General features: G+C 44.6%; 1 protein-coding gene across 2 annotated transcripts in view; it reads right to left on the bottom strand.

Annotated features, from left to right (window-relative positions):
• The window catches only part of dnajc17 (DnaJ (Hsp40) homolog, subfamily C, member 17), a 47901-nt gene extending 27731 nt beyond the window's left edge, over positions 1 to 20170 (bottom strand). For both annotated transcript variants that reach the window (XM_080850135.1, XM_080850134.1), the window contains exons 1-7: positions 20033 to 20170; positions 11340 to 11409; positions 6909 to 6967; positions 6614 to 6701; positions 6410 to 6486; positions 5096 to 5210; positions 3110 to 3150 (exon numbers count right to left, since the gene is read on the bottom strand). In XM_080850135.1, coding sequence (XP_080706261.1) covers positions 3110 to 3150; positions 5096 to 5210; positions 6410 to 6486; positions 6614 to 6701; positions 6909 to 6967; positions 11340 to 11409; positions 20033 to 20110 — 528 coding nt within the window. In that variant the 5' untranslated portion in view covers positions 20111 to 20170. The remainder of the gene's footprint in view (positions 1 to 3109; positions 3151 to 5095; positions 5211 to 6409; positions 6487 to 6613; positions 6702 to 6908; positions 6968 to 11339; positions 11410 to 20032) is intronic.
• Positions 20171 to 21315: the final 1145 nt, after the last annotated feature.

Genomic DNA, 21315 nt, shown 5'->3' with positions numbered 1-21315 from the left:
CCTCAGCAATGGGCTACTTTTTCCCCATTCAGTCTTTCTAAGGCTCCAGGCCCACATCCTTTAAAGTAACACTATGGAACAATTTGACACTTTTTGATGGCTTTATAGGCAACTAGTTTTGCTGATAGCATATGGTCATGTAAACTAAGGACAGTTAAAACACCTCTGTCTTCCCCACTAGCCATCCAAGATATGCCCGATGTAGTTCTGTGTAACGGGCTAGAACCCCCTGCAAAAATGGAAGAAAAGATTTCACATGCATGACATTGCCAGCTATACTGCAAAAAGACACCAGTTAGTGTGTTGGCAAGCGTTTATTACTGTCATCTGGGCTGGTGTTTGCAAGGTTTTTGCATGCCTTTCTGCCCTATTGACAGAGCCAAACTGAACTGAAGTAACCTGAAGTCTGTGATTCACCTTAGAAAAAAATGTATTTAATCAATTAAAGTGGCATTATGCAGTAATTGTACTTCAGGGTTAGAGTAAGGATAAGCAGTTTTACCTTAAAATAACAGCTTAAAAAAAATTGGGGCGCTACAATGACTTTAAGGGGAGAATCGCTTCTGTGCCAGTGCCATTGCCATACCAGGGTCCATAGGCATATTACTGGGTTATGTAGGTTTGCCTGAAGCCCGCCGGTTTCTACTGTCTGCCGAACTAGTAAGTAGCTTATTTGCCGTCTTGCTTTGTCTTGTGTTGCACTTGCTTGATGTTTGACTAACTTAGGACAGTTGTTGACTAACTAGTTTGTCATAGCGTTTAAAACGTTTTAAAACGTTTATTGAGCTCAAACACAGGAACGCAAGCGACACAGGAAGGAGACAATGGGCGTTCCTAGCTTGTGGTTGCCAGGTTACAGAACTAAACAAGTAGGCTAGACACAATTACTTGTGTCTCACACTGCCTTTCTCTCCTATTGTTAGTTGCCGTGCCTTGTCGCTCAGTATTTGCCCTTAGCCCATGTTTGCGCCGCGTAGTTGGAGGCCTAAAGACCAGCGCTGCGGAGGAGAAGAGAAGAGGGAAGTTTGTTGTTTTCTTCAGCCACTCTTTTTCTTTCCTCACTCCTCCCCCTCTTCCTCCTTTCATTCTAAATACTTGGAGCTCACCCATCACCACCTGGGAGTCCTGCAGCCCACTGACATGTAGTCTTACGTACGGTCCGAGCAGGCTCAAATTAACGGGTGGGAGGCCTGGGGAGTTGGGATGGGGAGTGGGGTTGCTGTGTGGGGTACTTGGAGTGTTGACAGCACTGACAGCACTATTTCACCTGCCAAGCGGCACCAACCTCTTGGTCTTTCCCCTAATGAAGGTGTAACACAAAACAGACACATCCGTTCAGCACGGACTAGACAAGAGAGAGGAGGGGAGGAGGGGAGGAGGGGAGGGGGGAAAGAAGGGGAAAACGTCTGTACCACAGCAAAAATGAATTATTATACTGCGGCGCAAACGAACATTGTACTTTTTGGAGAAGGAAGGGGAATGGAGAGGCGATCAAAGCACTCACGCAAAAATTCTTGAAAACCGGGAGCATTACTTGCTTTTCTCATATGTAATTGCTATAAATGAGCGCAGTGGGTTCACACTCCTTATCGCTCAAACCATCTCAAACAGTACAACAAACACAGAGAGAGAGAGAGAGTGATAGAGGGAAAACAAATTAGACTGGGGGAGCGCAGGAGTGTGAGAGAAGGGAAGAGAGAAGAACGAAGGCCTAGTCCAAGCCCTGTTCTGTGAACCGTCAAGAAAAAAAAAAAAATTCTGGGAATAGCCATCATTGAAATGTCTTTCGGCGAATAGTTATTCGAAAAATGTGCTCTCCCATTTCCCAAGTGCCTCTTCTACCCAACGATAACCTCCTCTCCCATTAATCTTCTAACGAGGCAGATCAGAATTTGGGATGTGCCCAAGGAGTGAGCCCTTAAAAGTGGGCAGCCCAGTGCGTATTAATACTAGTCTAAACATTGTGTATTTGCTTTTTTAGAGCCTCGAAACGGTATTCTTTGGCAGGCTCCTGACCTCCTCGGTACACTGAAGTCAACAGATTTCTAGTTGCACACCCACTGTAGGGAGGCAAAAATGTTCTTGGTCAAACAAAAGCAAATAGCCTTACACGAAAACTAATAGAGCCTTAATAGGGCGATCGTCTTACTGCGGGGCCTGCGGAGACGATCAGCCCAGGTCGACCTGAGGGTTTCCCAACCATCACTTCTCTGGCTCGGGAATCGCCTCTAATCAATTTCATTTAGGCCGGACAGACAGGGTCATGTAAACATCGGAGCCAGCGGCACGAGGAGTTTTTGGCATCGCACGAGAAGCAATCAACACCAGAGGTGCTGAAGGCAGTTCTCTTTGAGGTACAGCGTTATTCCGTTCACCGGGACCAAAGGATCAAAGGACCGGGTGTTCTTGAGGGGAAACAACAGACTTTGGAGGGCATATCACTGCACAGTGCCATTCAAATACGGTTTTAAAAAGTGAGTGTCTCATGCAGACGTGACCGGGGCTGGCAGTCTTGTGTTTTCTGGGATCAGCCTTCAGATAGATACGTCCCCCGAGGAAGACGGGCTGGAATATCGTTCACACAGAATCACACGTAACACAAACGCAGGACTTCCCAGGTTGCCGATAACACTGTTTATTTTCCCCAAACGAACACACACAAACGTCAAAGCATCTCACTTGGGAACAGAAAGAGCTTGATGGGTATCGGACATATTAATGAGATTAAATACATAAACACATTAGCTAACATCCCCCCAGTGTCCTTCAAAATGTCGAAATTGAATAATTGCCAAAGGAAATATAATAGTGTTCCATTTTGTGCAGTTAAAACTCTCTTGACAATTGACCAGAGTTGGAAAGAACAACTGGCTGGGATCTAGAGGTAAAGATTCATTTTATGGACAAGGAGGAGGAGGCGGGAGAGATGGAGGGGAGTCATTTTACTGTATATATATCATATCCAAAAGGTTTTGGATTGCTCTATAAAAAAGGCTCTCGTATGAAATACCTCAGAGCAACAGAATCTCAACTCCTCCATTGCTGACCGCTCAGCCACCTTTTCAAAGAGACCTCAGAGAAGAAGGTGAAGAGAGGGGTGAATTCTTACTTTTAGTTTCGGGGTCCCACTGCCACATCCTGCACCACCATCTAAGGCAACAACAGAAAGAGAGAGAAGGGGGAGAGGGCAAAGAAAACACAATTGTAGTGCATGTGACTTATAACAAAATTGGAACAATGATGAAGACTGAGAGCGAAAGATGGGAGTCAGACAGAGATGAACAGAAAACCCTGCAACCAATAACTTTGCCTGGGTTACATGAGGCGTTGGAAAAGGTGGGGGTGACACACCTGGCCGTGAAGCACAGGTAGACCCATGGTAAGTGGGGGGTGTTATGTGTGGGGTGGTTTAGAGACAGTCTGATACTACTGTTCCGAACACACACAGACACACACACACACACACACACACACACACACACACACACACACACACACACACACACACACACACACACACACACACACACACACACACACACACACACACACACACACACAACTCCCTCCGCCCCGGACCTTTCTGGGCATATACTCTTGCAGTGTCCCCCAGGCCAAGGTGAGCCTCACAAAGCACCCCTCACAGACACTGGGGGGTTGGGGGTTGGGGCTGAAGAGACGGGGCTACACCCCCGGCCCCAAACCCCGTTAGCGTGCGAGAGCGCCGGTGTCTGGGCGAGGTGAGTCTTTCCTTCGCGTGCCTCCCCGCGTGGCTGCATGCCGACGCGCCAGGGGTCCCAGCCAGGACCCGAGTTCTCTCCCAACACTCGTCTCGCTTCTCCCCCCTGCCCCGTCACTCTCCATTTCTCTTATCTCTTTCTCTCACTTTTCTTTACCTTTTTCTCTTCCTCTTTCCAACCCTCCTGTCTATCTGCCTCTCTCTATCCCTCAATACATTTTGCTTCCCTCACTCCCTCTCCCTCCTTTTTTACATGCACTTATCCTCGCTCTCAGAGACGTGTCATCTGGGGAATGTCAAAGACAAGGACAAGTGAACGGAGGAAACAAACATAGGAAAACACAAACAAACCGTACATTTGGAAAATCCCCTGCTTAAAAATTACAATTTAAAACCGTAAAATTAAAACAAGCTCCCAGCTTTTACAAACAGGCCCAACTCTTCAGTGGTTGACTTTCTTCTAAAAAACATTATTTACTTTGAACACTAAGGTTACGATTTCAACGGCAGTTTGTTTAAACTCCGAAAATTCAGCACGTTTTTCAACACCTTTACTAAAATAACACTGCAAACGTTTCACAACGGTGTGTCCCCCACCTCGAGTCACTTAAAAGAAGGAACATTATTAAAGGGGAAGTCCAGCATGACTTCTCACCGGTAACACACCTGTTAACAATGAATGACTCTTTTCCAATTCCAAGTAAAGTCAAGCTTCTGGTATGTGAGGCCTTCGCTGGTGCTCTTAGTCTAATTAGATGCCTTTTCGTTGCCATCGAGCGTGTGAGCGGACAGGGCCGTTGGGGGGTGTTTATGGGGAGAATTAGTAAGATGAGGTAATTTACTGTTTTCCTGACAGGCTTGACCAGCTCACCGTGTGACGAGGAAATTTGGTGTAAGGAGTTCATCACTATTTTGATTAAATTAAAGAGGTAGAAATTGAGAAATGGTTTGCAAACTTTAAATAGTTACTTTGTTTACACCAAACGAAATGTTAATAGCAACAGGTAATAAGTTCCTGACTCTGTATTCATGAACAGGTTATTTAACCCATATTCATATTGAGCCCATATTCATTTATAAATTTGTCCAGTTAATGTACACTTCTCAGTCTCTACTCGATCAGTGTATATGTTAAACTGACCTGTCAAATACAAGGCAGATTTACTTACGATTGCCTTGGAAATCTGTGTCCTGAAGAATAATCAAGCACCTGTTCATTCTTGATATGTCTACTCACATGTGTCCACAGGAGTTCAACTGCATATGTGCATTTGTATGTATTCTATGTACTATATGAAAACACATATACATACACACAGGTGTGTGTGTGTGTGTGTGTGTGTGTGGGGGGGGTACCTGTGTGAGAACCATCTGTGTGAAGTCTGGCCTTTTTCTCTTGCTCAACCTGCTCTTGAATGATTCTCTGCTCCTCCTGAAGTTGTCTCGAGCCCTCCTCTCTTAACCGAGCGATCTAAACGTGTGGAGAACACAAACACGGTCAACACTGCAATTTCTGCAACATCACACACACACACACAACAGCTTTCCACATCCACACAACACTTGATTTAACAGCGCATTAACTTCACGGACACGGAAATTACACACACACAATGAAAACATCTGTATAAAGCCAAGCATGGAAAATGAATCCATCAGGCATGACATCATATAAACAAGTAAACAGCACTCTGGTTTGTTGCGTGTCAAACACTGACTGCAAGAGAAGACAGGTGGGCGCAGTGTGTGCCTGAGGGTGGATCATTAATCAATCGCCCAAGTAGGGCTATTCAAATAAAACACTGCCACCTACTGGAGAACTCTAGACCTGCCACCAAACACACAAGCGCTTGTGTATACACACCCAAACACACGCGCAGACGGCTAGGTATGCACACAAACGCACAAAGAAAGACATGCACACACACTCACACAGACAGATACAGACACACACACACACAAACACACTCATACACACAGAAACACATTTAGTGTGAACCCATGACTCACCATAGAAGCATTGCATGCATTCTCTTTGTTTTATGGGTACGGCTCATTAGTCATTCGCAGCTTAATCTAATAGGATTAGCCTTAATGGAGATATGGCAGGAGAAGCACAGTAATCAGGTAACTGGACCTTTGTTCTGAGCCCAAGAGCAAACTGGGTTTAGGTGTCGGTGCGTGTGAAATAAGGCCAAAGCACGCGAAAAAGATAAGGTTCTGGGCACAGCGTTCAAGTGACGTGGACCATTTTAACTCCAGAGCTGCCTTTTACGTCCTCCACATCTGCGCTTTATAACAGATAAATAAGAGATATTTTTTTGTAGTTAACCAGGGAAGGTTTTTGTTGTCAACATTTCAGGAGTTTCAAGGGCGGAGAGAAAAGCACAGAAGAAGCAGACTCTGATCCATAGCCAGATCTACTACTAATACTACTACTACTCCCTGGGAAGAAGACCTTACAGGTCCGACTTCAACTGCGAACCGAATCAGGCATTTACATGAGGAGCTGTCCAAACACCTGTGGTGCTGAACTCCATCGAGTTGTCTACTCAGGTGGTCTACAGAGGACATGAAAGCTGAGTATATGTGTGCGTGCATGTGTGTGTGTGTGTGTGTGTGTGTGTGTGTGTGTGTGTGTGCACACGGGAGTGTTCGTGATAATCGTACCTCCTCTTCCAGTGTTCGTGTGACTTTGACCTCATCTGCATGCTGGTACTCAGCTTGTCTTTCACGGGCCTCCAAGTCTGTGAAGGAGAAACACACACCACACACAGATACACACACCAATATTCAGCTCCCCATCGTCACTAAAGACACAACTTGACATGATGTGCACTGCTGGTAGTTGGCTACGTCATGTTTAAGTCATACCGAGTTTGATTTTCTTGCGCTTGTCATCGAGTCGGCGTGTCCTCTCCTCCGCTTGCCTCTTTGCTGCTCGGACCTTATCATAGGCGGCCTGTGGACGGATAGAGGAAAGACGGGAGACAAACAGGAAGGAAGAAAGGATGGAGAAAAGATAAAGGAGCGGGAGGGAAAAGTAGTAGGAGATGAGAGGACAAGGAGAGATGATGACAGGTTCAGATGAGGGCAGAGTGTGTTAGACCAGCTCCAGCATCTACGGCAAGCAGAATAGGTCAAAAAGGATAGTAGCCTGGAAACTCACTCGAGCTGCAGCATCAGTCAGGACCTCTAAAGCCTGTGCGAGCTGGTGGAAGAGGTCCGCTGCAGAAAGAGAGACCGAGAGAAAGAGAGACAGAGAGAGAGAGAGAAACAGAGAGAGAGACAGAAAGACAGAGAGGGAGAAAGGAGCGTGTGATAAAGTATAAGGGGAAGAGAAGTTAATAGAGAGAAATAGAAAGACATGAGAAGAAAAAAGAGTGGGGAGAGAAAGGTTACATTCAGATCACAGCTCACAATAGACTTGCTGAGCCCACAGCCACAGCTAACTCTGCGGCCATGCGAGACACTGGGGGTATTAAACATGCTGGGTATGGAAGGCTACGCCTCAAGATAGACTAGGATTGAAAAGAGAGTTGCGGTAGCGAGATTTCCCGCTCACATTGAGGGCCCATTACTCTGCCGCCCTGGCCCGCTCACAAACCCATCTCACTGGGGATCAAAAATGTCGGGGTGAAATTTAACCCCCTAAAAAATGAAAGCAATGAAACAAAAAAAAAAAAAAGAAAAAAGAGGAGAGAGAGAAAACCGTAGGAAGGAAATACCAGAAGGGAAAAGGACAAATCTGAAACAGGTTTGTATAAGAACCATTTCAGCAAGTCAAGTGGAGTTTACTGAAGAAAAAAAAAAGAAAAAAAACAGAGAAAAAAAAAAAGTCAGACAGAGCTATGGCCTGGTCCAAAGTCCGGTAAACAAAAAAGTAACCTGATAATGACAAGACTGCCAGTGCTTAACATGACAGGGGTCATGGACGGTGCCAGACTTGATAGTCTGTTTACTTTATAATCTGTATATTTTTGCATGTTTTAACATGTATATTAATGTGTGTGTCGCGTGCATGCTTCTGTTTATGCGTGGGTGAGAGCATGTATGTATAGGAGTGTGTGGGTCTGGCAGTGTAGTCTGTGCTAGCACATGTGGAAGTCTACATGTGTGCTTGCGTGTCCATGTGTATATGCGTGCGTGTGTGCATGTGTGTGCGTGTGGGGGGGAATTATTGGACACATGCCCTGAATTAGCCGTGGGTGCCTGCAGACTCACGAAAGCAGTTTCCTCCAACAGTAACCCCCCTAAAGTCACCCCCACGTTTTTCCCCAAGTAAACCTGGTGGCTCTTACACATCGCCTGTCTGATTTCCTCCAGACATTTGCTCCAGATTTGAGGTCAAACAGTTCAATCTTAGTTTAATCAGTCCAGAGAATTTAGTTTGAGCCCTTAAGGTGCTTTTTTGCTTAATCCCATCCTGCGTCCTGTGTCTTTTACTGAGGAGAGGCTTCCATCAGGCCACTCTGCCAGAAAGGCCAGATCGGACATCGGTTGTCTATCTGGAAGTTTCTCCCATCTCCACTTAGGATCTCTGAAGCTCAGCCAGAGTGACCCATCAGCTTCTTGGTCATCAAGGCCCTTCTCCCCTGATTGCTCAGTTTGGCTGGGCAGCCAGCTCTTGGAAGAGTCCTGCAAATCTTTGCTGTAGTCTGAAAGGCCTGTTGGACACCTGTTTGGCCTCAAATAGGAAGTCCATCAGTGTTTCTTTTTACTATGCAGATTTTGCAGAAGGATTTCTCAAGGATGGCTCTAACATCAAGTCAATCACAGCCCACTACAGACTACTATCGGTACACAGCTTCACAAATTAATGGTATCAGTTTGTTGTTGAAGATGGATGCAAGCACAGATGACTAACTTCATGTTGAAGTAGGTTAGGCTTGCTAATGATGGCCAGGAATTGAAAAGCAATAATCCCCGCGAAAACAGAATTAATACAAAATATAATAGTAATAATCAGCATCTGCATCTGAACACAAAAGGAACCCTAGGGGAAAAACCCACTTTGGTGACGGACCAGAAGGAGCGAGAGAGGGGGGAAAGAGAGAGAGCGAGAGAAGGAGTGAGAGAAAGAGAGGCCCGAGCCTATGAGCCCAGGCCTCCTGTGGAGTGACCCGGCTCGGGTTGCAGGTACCGGCGCGCTCGTAATGGGCTTGTGAGGGTAGCAGGAGGGGTTGAGTGTGGAGTACTGCGTACAAGGGGTCTGAAGCGGCTAAGCATGACCTGCGTGTGAGTCTGTGTGCGTGTGTGTGCGCGTGTGTGTGTGGCTGCACGAGGCGTACACACGCAAGGGGGTGTCTCCCATGTAATGTGACCCTGCTCCAAAGCAAACCACCACACACACGCATATACCCCTTTTTTTATTTTTTTTTTCAGCATATAGGGGTTCCCTACTCCTCTCATGAGATCAGCAGAAGGGCCATGCATATATATATGTGTGTGTGTGTGTGTGTGTGTGTGTGTGTGTGTGTGTGTGTGTGTGTGTGTGCATACAAGCTAGCACGCGTGATCTTTACCCCAGCTCTGTTTTCATTTCTGGGAAACGGAGACGCTTTATTCCACTCAGTCTCCGATTATCCCTCGTTTCCCCCTTTTCTTCCTTTTTCTTTTCTCTCAATCAGGAATTGTGTGCAGCATCCAGAGACCACAGAACAAACCTCACCCCAAAACATGCCATACAACAGCCCCCCCTCCAAGGTACTTGCTTTTTTCAGTGGTGTCCTTTTGGATTTGGATCCATGGCTGATTATATACATGTTTTCTTTTTTCGGGGGGGGGGGGGGGGGGGGGGGCACATGAGAAAAGGAAGAAGCCACAGCGAGGCTTGGTATGAGTTAGCTCCCGTCACGCCGTCTGTCTGTCTGTCTGTCTGTCCGTCTGGACCGCTGATGCCAGAGGCTGCAAGAGGAGGCTGATGGCTGCCAGACTGAAACTGATCAGCCGGAGATGGGCCAGAGATCCAGCCATTGCTGGTCAGATCCAGTCGCTTCAGAGTCAACAACAGCAATAGCAAACACTGAAGAGTGCTTTCACCGCCACACGGCTACTGCTGATGGAAGGTGATGATGGTGGTGGTGGTGGTGATGGTGATGATGATGATGATAATTAGGGCTGAACGATTGATTGCAATTGCGATTAAATCGAGATATGGTAAAACGCAATTTTCGAACTGCAACGTCCGTGATTACAACGTGGTAAAAAAAAAAAAAAAAAAAAAAATTACATTTTGCACACAGTGTTTAAAAAGTGCATACCTTGCGTTTATACTTATAATGACGGTTTAAATTACTTAAATGCACAGTGGCAAAGCCACCGATTTGTTGTTCTTGTTTCTGTAATGAGCAGTTAAAGGTGCATTATGCAACAATTATGTTTCAGTATTAGGGTTAGGATAAGCAGTTTAACCTTAAAATAACAGCTTAAAAAAAATTGGGGCGCTACAATGACTTTTAATAAGGAGAATCGCGTCCGTGCCATTGGCATAACAGGGTCGATAGGCATATAACTGCGTTCTGTAGTTTTGCCTGCCGCAGCCCGCCGACCTGACTTGTTTACCTTCTGCCGATCTAGTAAGTAGCTTATTTGCCGTCTTGCTTAGTCTTGTGTTGCACTTGCTTGATGTTTGACTGTGTAAGGACAGTCGTTGAGTAACTAGTTTGTCATAATGTCAAAGTCAGCACATTTCAAGAGATTTCGTTAGTTTTAGCTGCTAGCATACCTTTAGCGAATAGCTTTTGATCCATAATGCACCTTTAAATAAAAATGTAAAATGCGGGAAAGAATATTTTACACTAAATGTATCTAATATTGTGCTGTTTGTATTAAAATCTTTCATTACAATTTGTTGGAGAAAAAAAGAGGATAAAAAAAAAAAAAATCGCATAATCAATCGCAATCGCAATTAGATTATTTTCCCAAATCGTTCAGCCCTAATGATAATGGTGATTATTATGACGATTATGATGCTGCCGGTGGCCTGGGCTGGTTGCAACAGAAATATGAGTGGAGGACTCTGTAACGTGAGAGATGGTGGATCAATCCACACTGTATTATAAAGAGTCAAAGAAAGCATAACTGACGTTTACGCTCACCTGAACGTTCTGTTGATTTCCACTATTACTCAAGCAGTAGCTGTGTGGCCATATCTGGCACATGCACAATAAGCAACCACTCCTTAAAATAAAGTACTTTTATTATTTTAGTGACTATTGAAAGCTGCCAGATTCCCAGATTGAGGTGAAGATCAGTCCCAGGTCAGAACCGGAGTTAACTGTGATCTGGGTTAGCAAGTGAACATCATGGACAGAGATGGAGAAGTCCAAGAGACACCGAATACTGGGCAACTTCTATAACCTATGAAAATCTAAAAGCTATCAGTTCAAATTTTTTGACTGGAACAACAGGGTGTTCCAAGGCCATAGGTTGGACATCCAGGAAACACATGTAACAGAAAAGATGTAGAACTGCACAGTACTGTAAGTTGCTGTTTATAAACGTTTCAATTAAAATGACATTTAAATCTAAAGGTAAAAGATTTTAAATGGTGTCTCAGAAAATTGTTACTTTTAAAGCAGAGCAATCCTACACTTACCTGCTTTGGGGTTGTCAGGGTTCTTGTCTGGATGGCACTTCAGTGCTTTCTTTCTGTACGCTTTCTTAATCTGTAGGGTAAAGCACAGAGGAGAAAAGAGAGAGAGACAGAGAGAGAGAGAGAAAGCAAAAAGAAAGGGAGAAAGAGAGCAAAAAGAAAGGGAGAGAAAGAGGGAACAACATTAAACTCACATGAGGTCAAACCATTATTCATTATTAGAATGTGTAGGCTATGTCGAATATACAAGCAGATATGCGTTCAGACTGTTAACTATGACTGGTGGAAATTGATAAGTGTATATTTCCGATGAAGGTAAAGAGCAGCCACTCCATGAAACCCTGACTCTCATAAACCTCGGAGCTCTTCATCAAAGCCAGAGAAACTCCATGTTCAATAGACTGGCGATAAAGCACAGGATTCAGCAGACTCATCACACATCTCACTAATTAAGATTAGGCTACTTGTCACCACGCCAACAAAATAGTGAAGCAATTCCCAGCTTTTAAGGGAAGGGGAATGGCCTCAGTTGCACTCATCCAGTAACGCTTTTTGTTAAGGCTGGTCTGAGCGCATATCGATGGGTTCACAAACCCCATTCGCCGAACGTAACAAACAATTTAACCAATTTCCTCCAAACCACCACGGCGTGCATGTGGAGCCATTGCGGAAGGGGTCTTCCCAATGTGGAGTCTTGCCTTAGCACTGCATCACCCACCAGTGCCATAAACCAGCGAGCCATCTGCCTTAGCAACTGGGGCGACTTGCAAAAAGGTCCCCACATCGAATTCTTTTCCCAACCGCTGGTTGAGCCCATCTCTTATCATCATGTCATCGCCATCGCTAAGGGGTCCGTCTGTTTGCCAGTGCGCAGAGTTGCTGTGTTCTTCTTGGCAAACGGAGTTGCGATACAATTTCAAACCCTCCATTGTTTTTCATGTCTTTTTTGGCCCGAGCCACAACGACACAGGAATGTTGAGAGTAAAAGGAGGAGGAAGTAAATGTAAAAACTATGTTCCCCCTCAACAAAACACACATTACATTACATGCCAAATAGAACAATAGCAGGAACAAGCCAACCACAAGCTGACCATATCGAGGGTCAGGAGGATAGTGGGGTTAAGCGAGCTCCACAGTGTCACCTAAGACAATTACTTCAGAGCCTTGCAAACTGGTTTCTGTCAAGAAAACCACCTGGGGACATAATAGGCTCCATTTTGTGCCAGCAAACCTTGGTCTGAGTTAGATAATTGCTACCTTGCACTGTAGAAAAATAAGGAGACCTTATTTCAGAAACCAAACTTCATTAAATTTACTCCTGAAAATGATATATTGGCAGGATAGTGAATGGTATTCTCCCTTATTGGTTGGTAAATAAAAGAGAAAGGAGATTTTTTTCATTTAGCCATTAACTTTCAGTTGTTTCTGCGCTATTCATCCGGAATGTGAACCGCACACTCTGGTCTTGCATGGGGAGTTAATGAAAGTATGGTTTTCATTAGACCCCTGCCAACTACCCTTCAGAAGAGCCAGTGTCCCTATGTGTGTGTGTGTGTGTGTGCATGTGTGGACTTGTGTGCAGGCATGTTTGTTTGTAGGTGTGAGGAGGTGTAGTTGTGTGTCACTAACCTGCTACCTCACAGTGAAGCAATCATCTGTGTGTTTGTTTGCCTGTGTGTGTGTGTGTGTGTGTGTGTGTGTGTGTGTGTGTGTGTGTGTGTTTGATGAAGGTTCTGGATTTTTCTTAGGATTCAAAGAGGAAGATCCTCAACCTGGGAAAATGTGTATGCAGTAAGAAGTAAAGTGCACACGTGCGTGTGTGTCTGCGCGTGCGCGTGCGCGTGCGCGTGCGGTTGCGCGTGTGTGTGTGTGTGTGTGTGCATGATTGCTTCACTGTGAGGTAGCAGGTTAGTGACACACAACTACACCTCCTCACACCTACAAACAAACATGCCTGCTAAAAAAACAAATGCACATGGCGCGCACACACACACACAGTAGTAAGGAAAAGATCATCCCAAGCAAGCTGATTACACTATTAAGAGATTCTTCATTGAACTAATGCCAAGAACATTTACACCTACAGTGTGTGTGTGTGTGTGTGTAGTACGCACTCTCCTCATTGGGAACAATTGAAAACAAGACACTGGCGCTCAGGATAAAAATGGCACATGGGCACACATGGACAAATATAAAGCAGGTTTACAGCTGTTAAACGGTACAAGCAATACGTTGCACAGAAAAGAGACATTCTACTGTAACTAACGCAAGGCACGTTTCATAACAGCCGCCCCGTGAATCTCCTGAGGATGTGCTGACAGGCTATCCCCAAGTGGGCAGCCGCTGCTGGGGGTTAAAAGTGTGGGTCTAGAGCCTCACACATGCCTCGAGTAGAGGAAGAGGAAGGGGGAAGGGGCGGAGGAGAGGGGACAGAATCTGGCAGCACAGGGAGCACGTGTGGCCGTACCCTAATAATGGCTCGGCTATGGTTCAGCTGCGGGGCTTTCCGAAGCTAAACATCATTAGGGAGCTGCACTGCTCCGTCAGCCAGGCTGCCTGGCACCACCGAGGGCCTCGGGAGTCCGCACTGACACGCACACACGTGGCACCGGGCCAGATACAAACACACACACACACACACACACACACACACACACACACACACACACACACACACACACACACACACACACACACACACACACACACACACACACACACACACACACACACACACACACACACACACACTAGAGACACACACGCACACACACTCAAACTATACGTGTACACACAGGAAAGGAATTACGCATCCATAAAGCTGTACACAGACAGCCAAAAAGCCCAAACAACATAACAAACATTCAAACCAAAACAAAGTCAAACATACATACACAAAAGCAGTCAGATATGCATGCAAGCATGTGCGCACACACACAAGCCCAGACTATATAAGGCTCCTCTCTGTATAATTCTGCTTCTGTTCAACACATGCACAGATGTACACACACACACACACACACACACACACACACTCTATAGAGAAAATGTGCAGACTTCTCAGTTTCTCCACTTTCAATTTATCATCCTGATTTCCATTTTCGGAAACGGGCACACGGACACACGGACACACACACAAACACTGAAGTGAGCCCCTTAACCTGTTGATTTTAGCTGTTATGTAACAGGCAGGATGTTGGGTCTTCCTGAATAAATGTGTGTTTGTGTGTGTGTGCGTGTGTCTCTGTGGTTGTGTGTGCGTGCGTGCGTGCGTGCGTGCGTGCGTGCGTGCGTGCGTGCGTGCGTGCGTGCGTGCGTGCGTGCGTGCGTGCGTGCGTGCGTGCGTGCGTGCGTGCGTGCGTGCGTGCGTGCGTGCGTGCGTGCGTGCGTGCGTGCCCCTTTGTTTCCCTACTCTGAGAAAGATAAACACTGAGCCCTCTTCTTGTGTGAGCTAGTGGATGTAATAAGCAAGAAGCAACGTTGTTGTTCTACCTTGTTTTTGACACAACACACCAACTCTGATCAACATCAACAACAACAAAAACAACAACAACAGATCAACTGGGTGGGGGGGGGGGGGGGGGGGGGGCAGACAGACAAATTAATGAATGGATGAATAAAGACAGAATGACTTGCACTGAAAAGAGACACAAACAGATGGTTCAATATGAATTAACTGATTATTTCTATGCAGTGTCCTTTGCTTTGTTACCATTTCACTTTTGCAGAACAGCGCATTAGTAAATGCATTTATAACCATGCATTATGCATTTAGCAGAACACTACGCATATCTGCTGCCCCCAAAACACCTGTAACCCTTGGAGACCCACCCCATTTCTGCAAAGATGTCATTTGAAATTCAATCAGTGTAAGCTGGCTTCTTCCAATATCGACACTGTAATGATGTGGCCTGCCTGCTGAAGCCAAAGTATACACAGTGATACACTGTGCAAATTACAAACACTCTGCGTGTGCCACCTTGAGATAATGTGCAGATAAATGCTGTTTTTTTTATGTGTGAAATAAAAATAATGACAATAATGATAGAATAGAATCAGACTGACTGCAAGCTTCATTTAGCTGCTAGGATATCAATCTGCATGCAGGTTTCAAGCAGGCTCCTGGCTTTCTCAACAGGAGGCCTAATGACATCCCTCAGAGCATTGAGGCTTATTACTTCAACTGAGGCCCATTTCATTATATACCATTTTGCTTACTTTGCATACTGCATGATTTGCTGGGTTTTATATATATGGCATGCCTACTCAAAGGCTGCGTGGGAAATGACTGCCCCGAAATGCGCTCTAACTACCTTCTCTGACACCTGGTGAATGGAAAATCTCCCTCACTGTGCATTCGTCCTCTGGGACACCACAGAAAAATGCACATCACGGCTGCCCTTATAACAAGCCTTCAGGGACACACTGTGTGTGTTTGACGGCAGCTAAAATGGCTATAATGTTTACAATGCCAATGCTGCCCACCCGTGAGACAAACAAACCAGTAGGCCAATGGCAGTCCATGCCAAACTGAACCAGGCCAGGACAGGGCAGGGCAGGGCATGGCAGCTCCAGGCACGCTAGGTGAAATGAATCTGTGCCTGCCCACTTTGCCACACTCATCCTGGCTGGCTGGGACTGCAGAGCCTACATCCACCACACTTACACACTCACATACATTAGACGTAGACACTTGCACACACACACACTCTCTCTTTTTCACACACAGACAGACACACTCGTACACAGAGATGCTAACTGATACACAGAAACAAACACACACAGAGAATTGCATTCCCAGATATATAGATGCACACACACACAAACACACACGCACACGAACACACATCTTTAGCTCGTTAGGGTCTTTAGCATCTGCGCCTCCCATTGCAGCTGGTGGGCTCACCACAGCGAGGGCCACATGGGTGGCTGATTGGCTGCCTGGGCGTCTGAGGGGCCAAACGGACCCAATCTGCCACCAGACGCAGACTTTATCAGGCCAGGGAGGAAACACACACCACAGACCACAGACAGCGACACGCAGGAGATGAGGAGAGAGGAGAAGAGAGAGAAAAAAAATACAGAGGGAGCGTGAGTGATGGAGAGGGAGAAATAATGTGGGAGAAAGAGGAAAGGACAGAGAAAGGGAGAATGAACAGAAAGGCGGTTGAGAAAGAAAGACACACAGAAAGAGAGAGAACAGAAGAGAAAGACAAGGCAAAGAGAGTGAGAGAGACAAAATGATACGGCCAGAGGAGAAAAAAGAGCAGCAAAGAAAGTCACAGACAGACAGACAGAGAGACAGACAGACAGACAGACAGACATGTATGTGTCTAACCTAGTCTAAGGCAGAGAGAGAATAAATGAATGAATGAATGAATGAGTCTGTGTGTGTGTGTGTGTGTGTGTGTGTGTGTGTGTGTGTGTGTGTGTGTGTGTATTACAAAGAGCTGTGGTAACTCCCCTGACAGAGACATTCTGACTGTAATACTGATCCAAGTGGCATGAGAGGTGGCCCAGGTGAAGACCCTCCTCCTCCCATGACAAAACTTCAGACAAAGGCATATCCTTCTGCATGCCAAGTAACCAGGGGCAGGATGCCCGGCAGGGGATGACTTTCACCCCCACCCCAATTCAGCTAATGCTACCAGATGGTGGAGAGAGAAAGACTAGACCCTGGAGATTTGGGGGAGTGTGTGGGTCAGTGGTGTGTGTGTTAGGGGGGAGGGGGGGGGGCATGGCGGATAATTATAACTGCTGTGTTTGGTGATGGAAATTTACAAATTAAGAGAGCGCTTTAGGGGGGGGGGGGGATATGGAGAGCGGTTAGGATGTGGACATGCCTCAACATGCCTGAACATGCCTCAATTCCATCGTTCCTTACTAGATAACATAGGACGGGGCACCATGAGAAAGCAGCTCGTCCCACCATACTACAAACAGTGTAATGGCTGACTTTATCCAACAGGCCACTGAGCTGGGCTTGTTTCGTTGATTTGTTTGTTAGATGTCAGTTTTATAACAAACACCAACGGCAAAGGGCCATATACCCAAGGGGAACCTAACAAAATAAAAAGCAACTAATTTAAATTTAAAAAGCATCTGATGCATGTATCATTCACTGCCAGCATCCCAGCAACCACTTCCCAGTGTGACTCCATCTCCCAACCAAAGCAACATGCCATCCAAACCGGCGGCATAGGCTCTGCATCACCCACAAACCTGGACCAAATGAGGGAGACAGCACAGCTCTTGGTCAGATTAACATATTCTTGTAAAAGGCTTTCCAAAAAACTACAAATTACTTGCAGTCCTGTGACACTTCCTCCAATTGCCATATAAAGGATAGGAAAGGAAGAAGAAATGAAAGCTACTTCATAAGTGGCTAAAAGCAATTGAGAGCAAATAGCTAGGGGTGTTTATGTGTTGACATCTGTCTGGAACAGTGAGGCCGTGTGGCTGTGTGGCCGTTGTTCGTGGCCTTCGCTTGCGCGACACTGCACGCTCACATTAGGCCACTTGTGTGGTTAGCTAAGGCGCTAAACTAGCTGATCATGTGTGACCATCGCTAGACCTCACGCTGGTTGGCAGTCTCACCCGGCTTGCCTGGCTAACCGACCGCTTTCTTCACCCTGCTCTTTCATGGCAGAGCCCATGGACTTTGAAAGCCATTTAAGAAATGAACCGCCCCGACCCACCCCACACCCCGACCCACTTGTCCTCCGCTACCCCACGTTTGGCTGCCGTGGTCGGCTGAATGATGTTCCGAACCTCGGATTCCGAGTAGGAAACTTGGAGGGAACAGACTAGTGGGAATGAATAGATTTAGGTACCGTGTCCATTTCCGACCGCTTTCCCCCCTTCAATGAGTGTGCAGCAGCTTTGAGCAGGATGAGTATCTTCAACTTTTCCTCTGGGAAAATCATTCTGTGGTTTCTCTGCAGATCATTTGTATTCATACTCAGCTCTGTTTGGTACACAATGTTTGGGACAAACTCTGGCTTACTGCAGATGCAAGCCACATGATTTAAGCAACTACCATAGGTCTCAATAGCTGAGAAGATTTAAACACAATTTCACAATTAACAAAGGAGCTGACTGCTGGGCTTCATAATAGAGCTGTGAGTGTGAAGAATAATCATACTGTTCAATATCACTTTACTACACTGCGCAAGTACCACCACAATAACTATATCACCTATCAATCTTTTGTCAATTATCGGTGCTGTAAATATGTTTGTAATCTGTTGGTAAGTAAATGGATATTAATGCCAAATAAAACTTTGATGGTACCTGAAAATCATTTAGATCAGCTGAACACATAATTAAACATCGGACATGTTTCCCAATAATATAAATAAGTAAATGACAATATAACTTTGCTGTAAAAACACAATAGCATACTGAGGCAATTGCAATATAAATTGCCTCACTGGGCCTGCAGTGATTCCTGACCCCTTCCTGTACTGGGTAATAGCACACTACTGTGGCATGCAGCTTTCACAGACATAAAACTCTCAACTTCATTAGGACACCATGAAAATCTTTTACAACATCAGTGGCTTCTTAAAGCATGCTTGCCATATCGACACTTGCTCATGTTGAAAAATTGATTTTCACACTTAAACAACACTGCCATCTTGTGTCCATTTATGCGTCACACATAGGCTACTACCCAAAGCTGCAGCATCAAACGATTTTTTTACAATACATGTTCCCATTATGCCTGTTATTTTCGTCTCTTCTGTTGAGATATGACATACTTTGAAATAATTTTAAGAGAACCTTACACAAGCAATGTAGAACTACTGAAGAAATCTGGGTTACAGTGGTAGTGGGGGCCAAATCCTTCGTTTGGCACCATGGACAGGGTAACTCTTTCCTCTTGCTTTGAGAGAGACAAAGCCAAAGCCAAAAAAAGAGTTTGTTGTTTCATTTGTTTATCTATGACTGAGGTTGCGCAGAATAATGGAGTCAAACAGGCCAGTCTGCCTACACCAAAGCATCCAATAATAGTTAAATATAGAGATGAGATTGTCTCATTTGTATGTTTGAGTCTATGGGCTGTATCCTCATAATTGACAAAGTGGTTACTGAAGCAACAGTCATTGCAACATTTTCACTATTACAGACTGTTGTATAGTATGCATAGCTCTAGAAAAAGAAAGGATTAGCCTACTATTTCTATTTTCTAACTAGGTAATTTCAATTCCTCCACTTTTGACATAGTAAATCTATATTTGAGGGTTTATAAAATGCATTTGATAGCCTACTTATTATACTTGTGTGTCACGTACATAATAAGTAAACTATAAAATATCAGTTGCCTTTAGAATATAAAACCAGAACCCCAGAGATGCAAATTCATTATTTTTTTTTTAAACCAGCATGCTTATTTGTAGGAGCGGAAAACTTGTCATCACATCAGAGACGTTTTCAAGTTGTCTCTGGTTCTCATGGGTTGCTGAATGAAATGGGCACCTGGCTATTTATTGTACTTCGCTGACGTGAACTGCAACATGTGTCGGAAAACACATCTTGGCTTTGGTAATGAAAGAAAAAGCTCAGCAATATGAGCCGATACATATTATTTTACTGAGCTACCTCTTTATTTACTTGATAGATACAAGCAGCTAGCATAGCTAAATTGCTAAAGTTAATGTTAACTGTAACATGATAGAAACTAAATCACTCACGGCTTTTGAGGACGCTTTCTCTTCAACTTCAAGTAGGCCATAGAGGTCCATTTGTAAAAGTTCTTTAGTTGCTGCCATGTCTGATAATGTAAAAAAAAGTTGATATACACTACAGTGACATTAAATATTTGCGCGTTTGGAACGTTTTGGTTTTAACCTTTCAACTCGGATGCAGTCGCATTACTTCCTGTGAGATGCATACTGGGACATGTAGTTCTTTGTTGCTAAACTCGTCCTAATGTATTTCGCCCTTACTTCTTGTGTCAATGTCAATTCATTTGAAACTCACTTTACCTGAAGTTTAAAAATCCACATCTGCTTTTTTCTGTAGGCGTAAATGTACGAACCACTAATTTGAAACTATTCTGTGGGTAACTACTTCTAAGTGTAAGACTTTGTTTAAAGCATGCCGTGGAGTTCCCTAAGGTCCTTTTGGGAAACATGCAAATATGGATTTGTAAGATATCCACATAAAACTGCACAGTCATTTTTGTAAGATAAGCTATTGTCCATGTTCTTCCTGCTGGGCATGCAGTGATATAAAAAATAGCGTAGAATAACATTTTTAAGTTTTAAGACCTAACTTGATATAAAATGTTGACACAACAGCATTCCATTTGATTCTCACATTGAAAGCAAGTCATCAACAAATTAAGAAAAATCAGAGTGAATTCGAGACAGGGCTGTAAACATAAGGGTCATACTGTAGTGTAACAATTTTGTGTGACGTAGTTTTACAATTACCAACAGCCCACCTCCCAGAATTGACATCCCTTTGCAAACAAATGAATAAAACAAAGAACAAAGCTCATGGCACAATATTTATACTGCATTGATGAATGCACCATTTCCTTTAGTCTCATTAAATGTTGAGCCTCACAAAATTCTTCCCACTTAACTTTGTGACAAGTGGAGAAAAAATTACTAATTTGCAACAAATTACTTTTTCTATAATTCATTTGTGTACAGTAAACATGATCTGTCAGAGTTCTGGGAAGGCAGTGCATACCCAAGAAAGGTTCTGTTCTTCCTTATAGCCTTCAATCTGGCTTCAAAGATTTTTGGTTTGAAACAAGACAAGATGATTTAAGGATAGAAGTCACTCATGGTGAACATGTCTCCCTTAGCAAGATGGGTTTTCTACTGTCTCTTTCCCTCTGCTGTTTTAAACAAATAGGCTCAAGAGGGATGAGTAATGTGAAACACAATCTCTCCTTGTTTTCCTTCAGGCAGGGATATGAACATTTGTAATATAAGAAAAGCCCATCATTTTAACATGTTTT

This window comes from Sprattus sprattus (assembly GCF_963457725.1).
Source record: "Sprattus sprattus genome assembly, chromosome: 13".
NCBI classification, from domain to species: Eukaryota; Metazoa; Chordata; class Actinopteri; order Clupeiformes; family Clupeidae; genus Sprattus; species Sprattus sprattus.
Note: the sequence above shows the minus strand (reverse complement) of the source record. Positions and strands in the feature narration are given on the sequence as shown.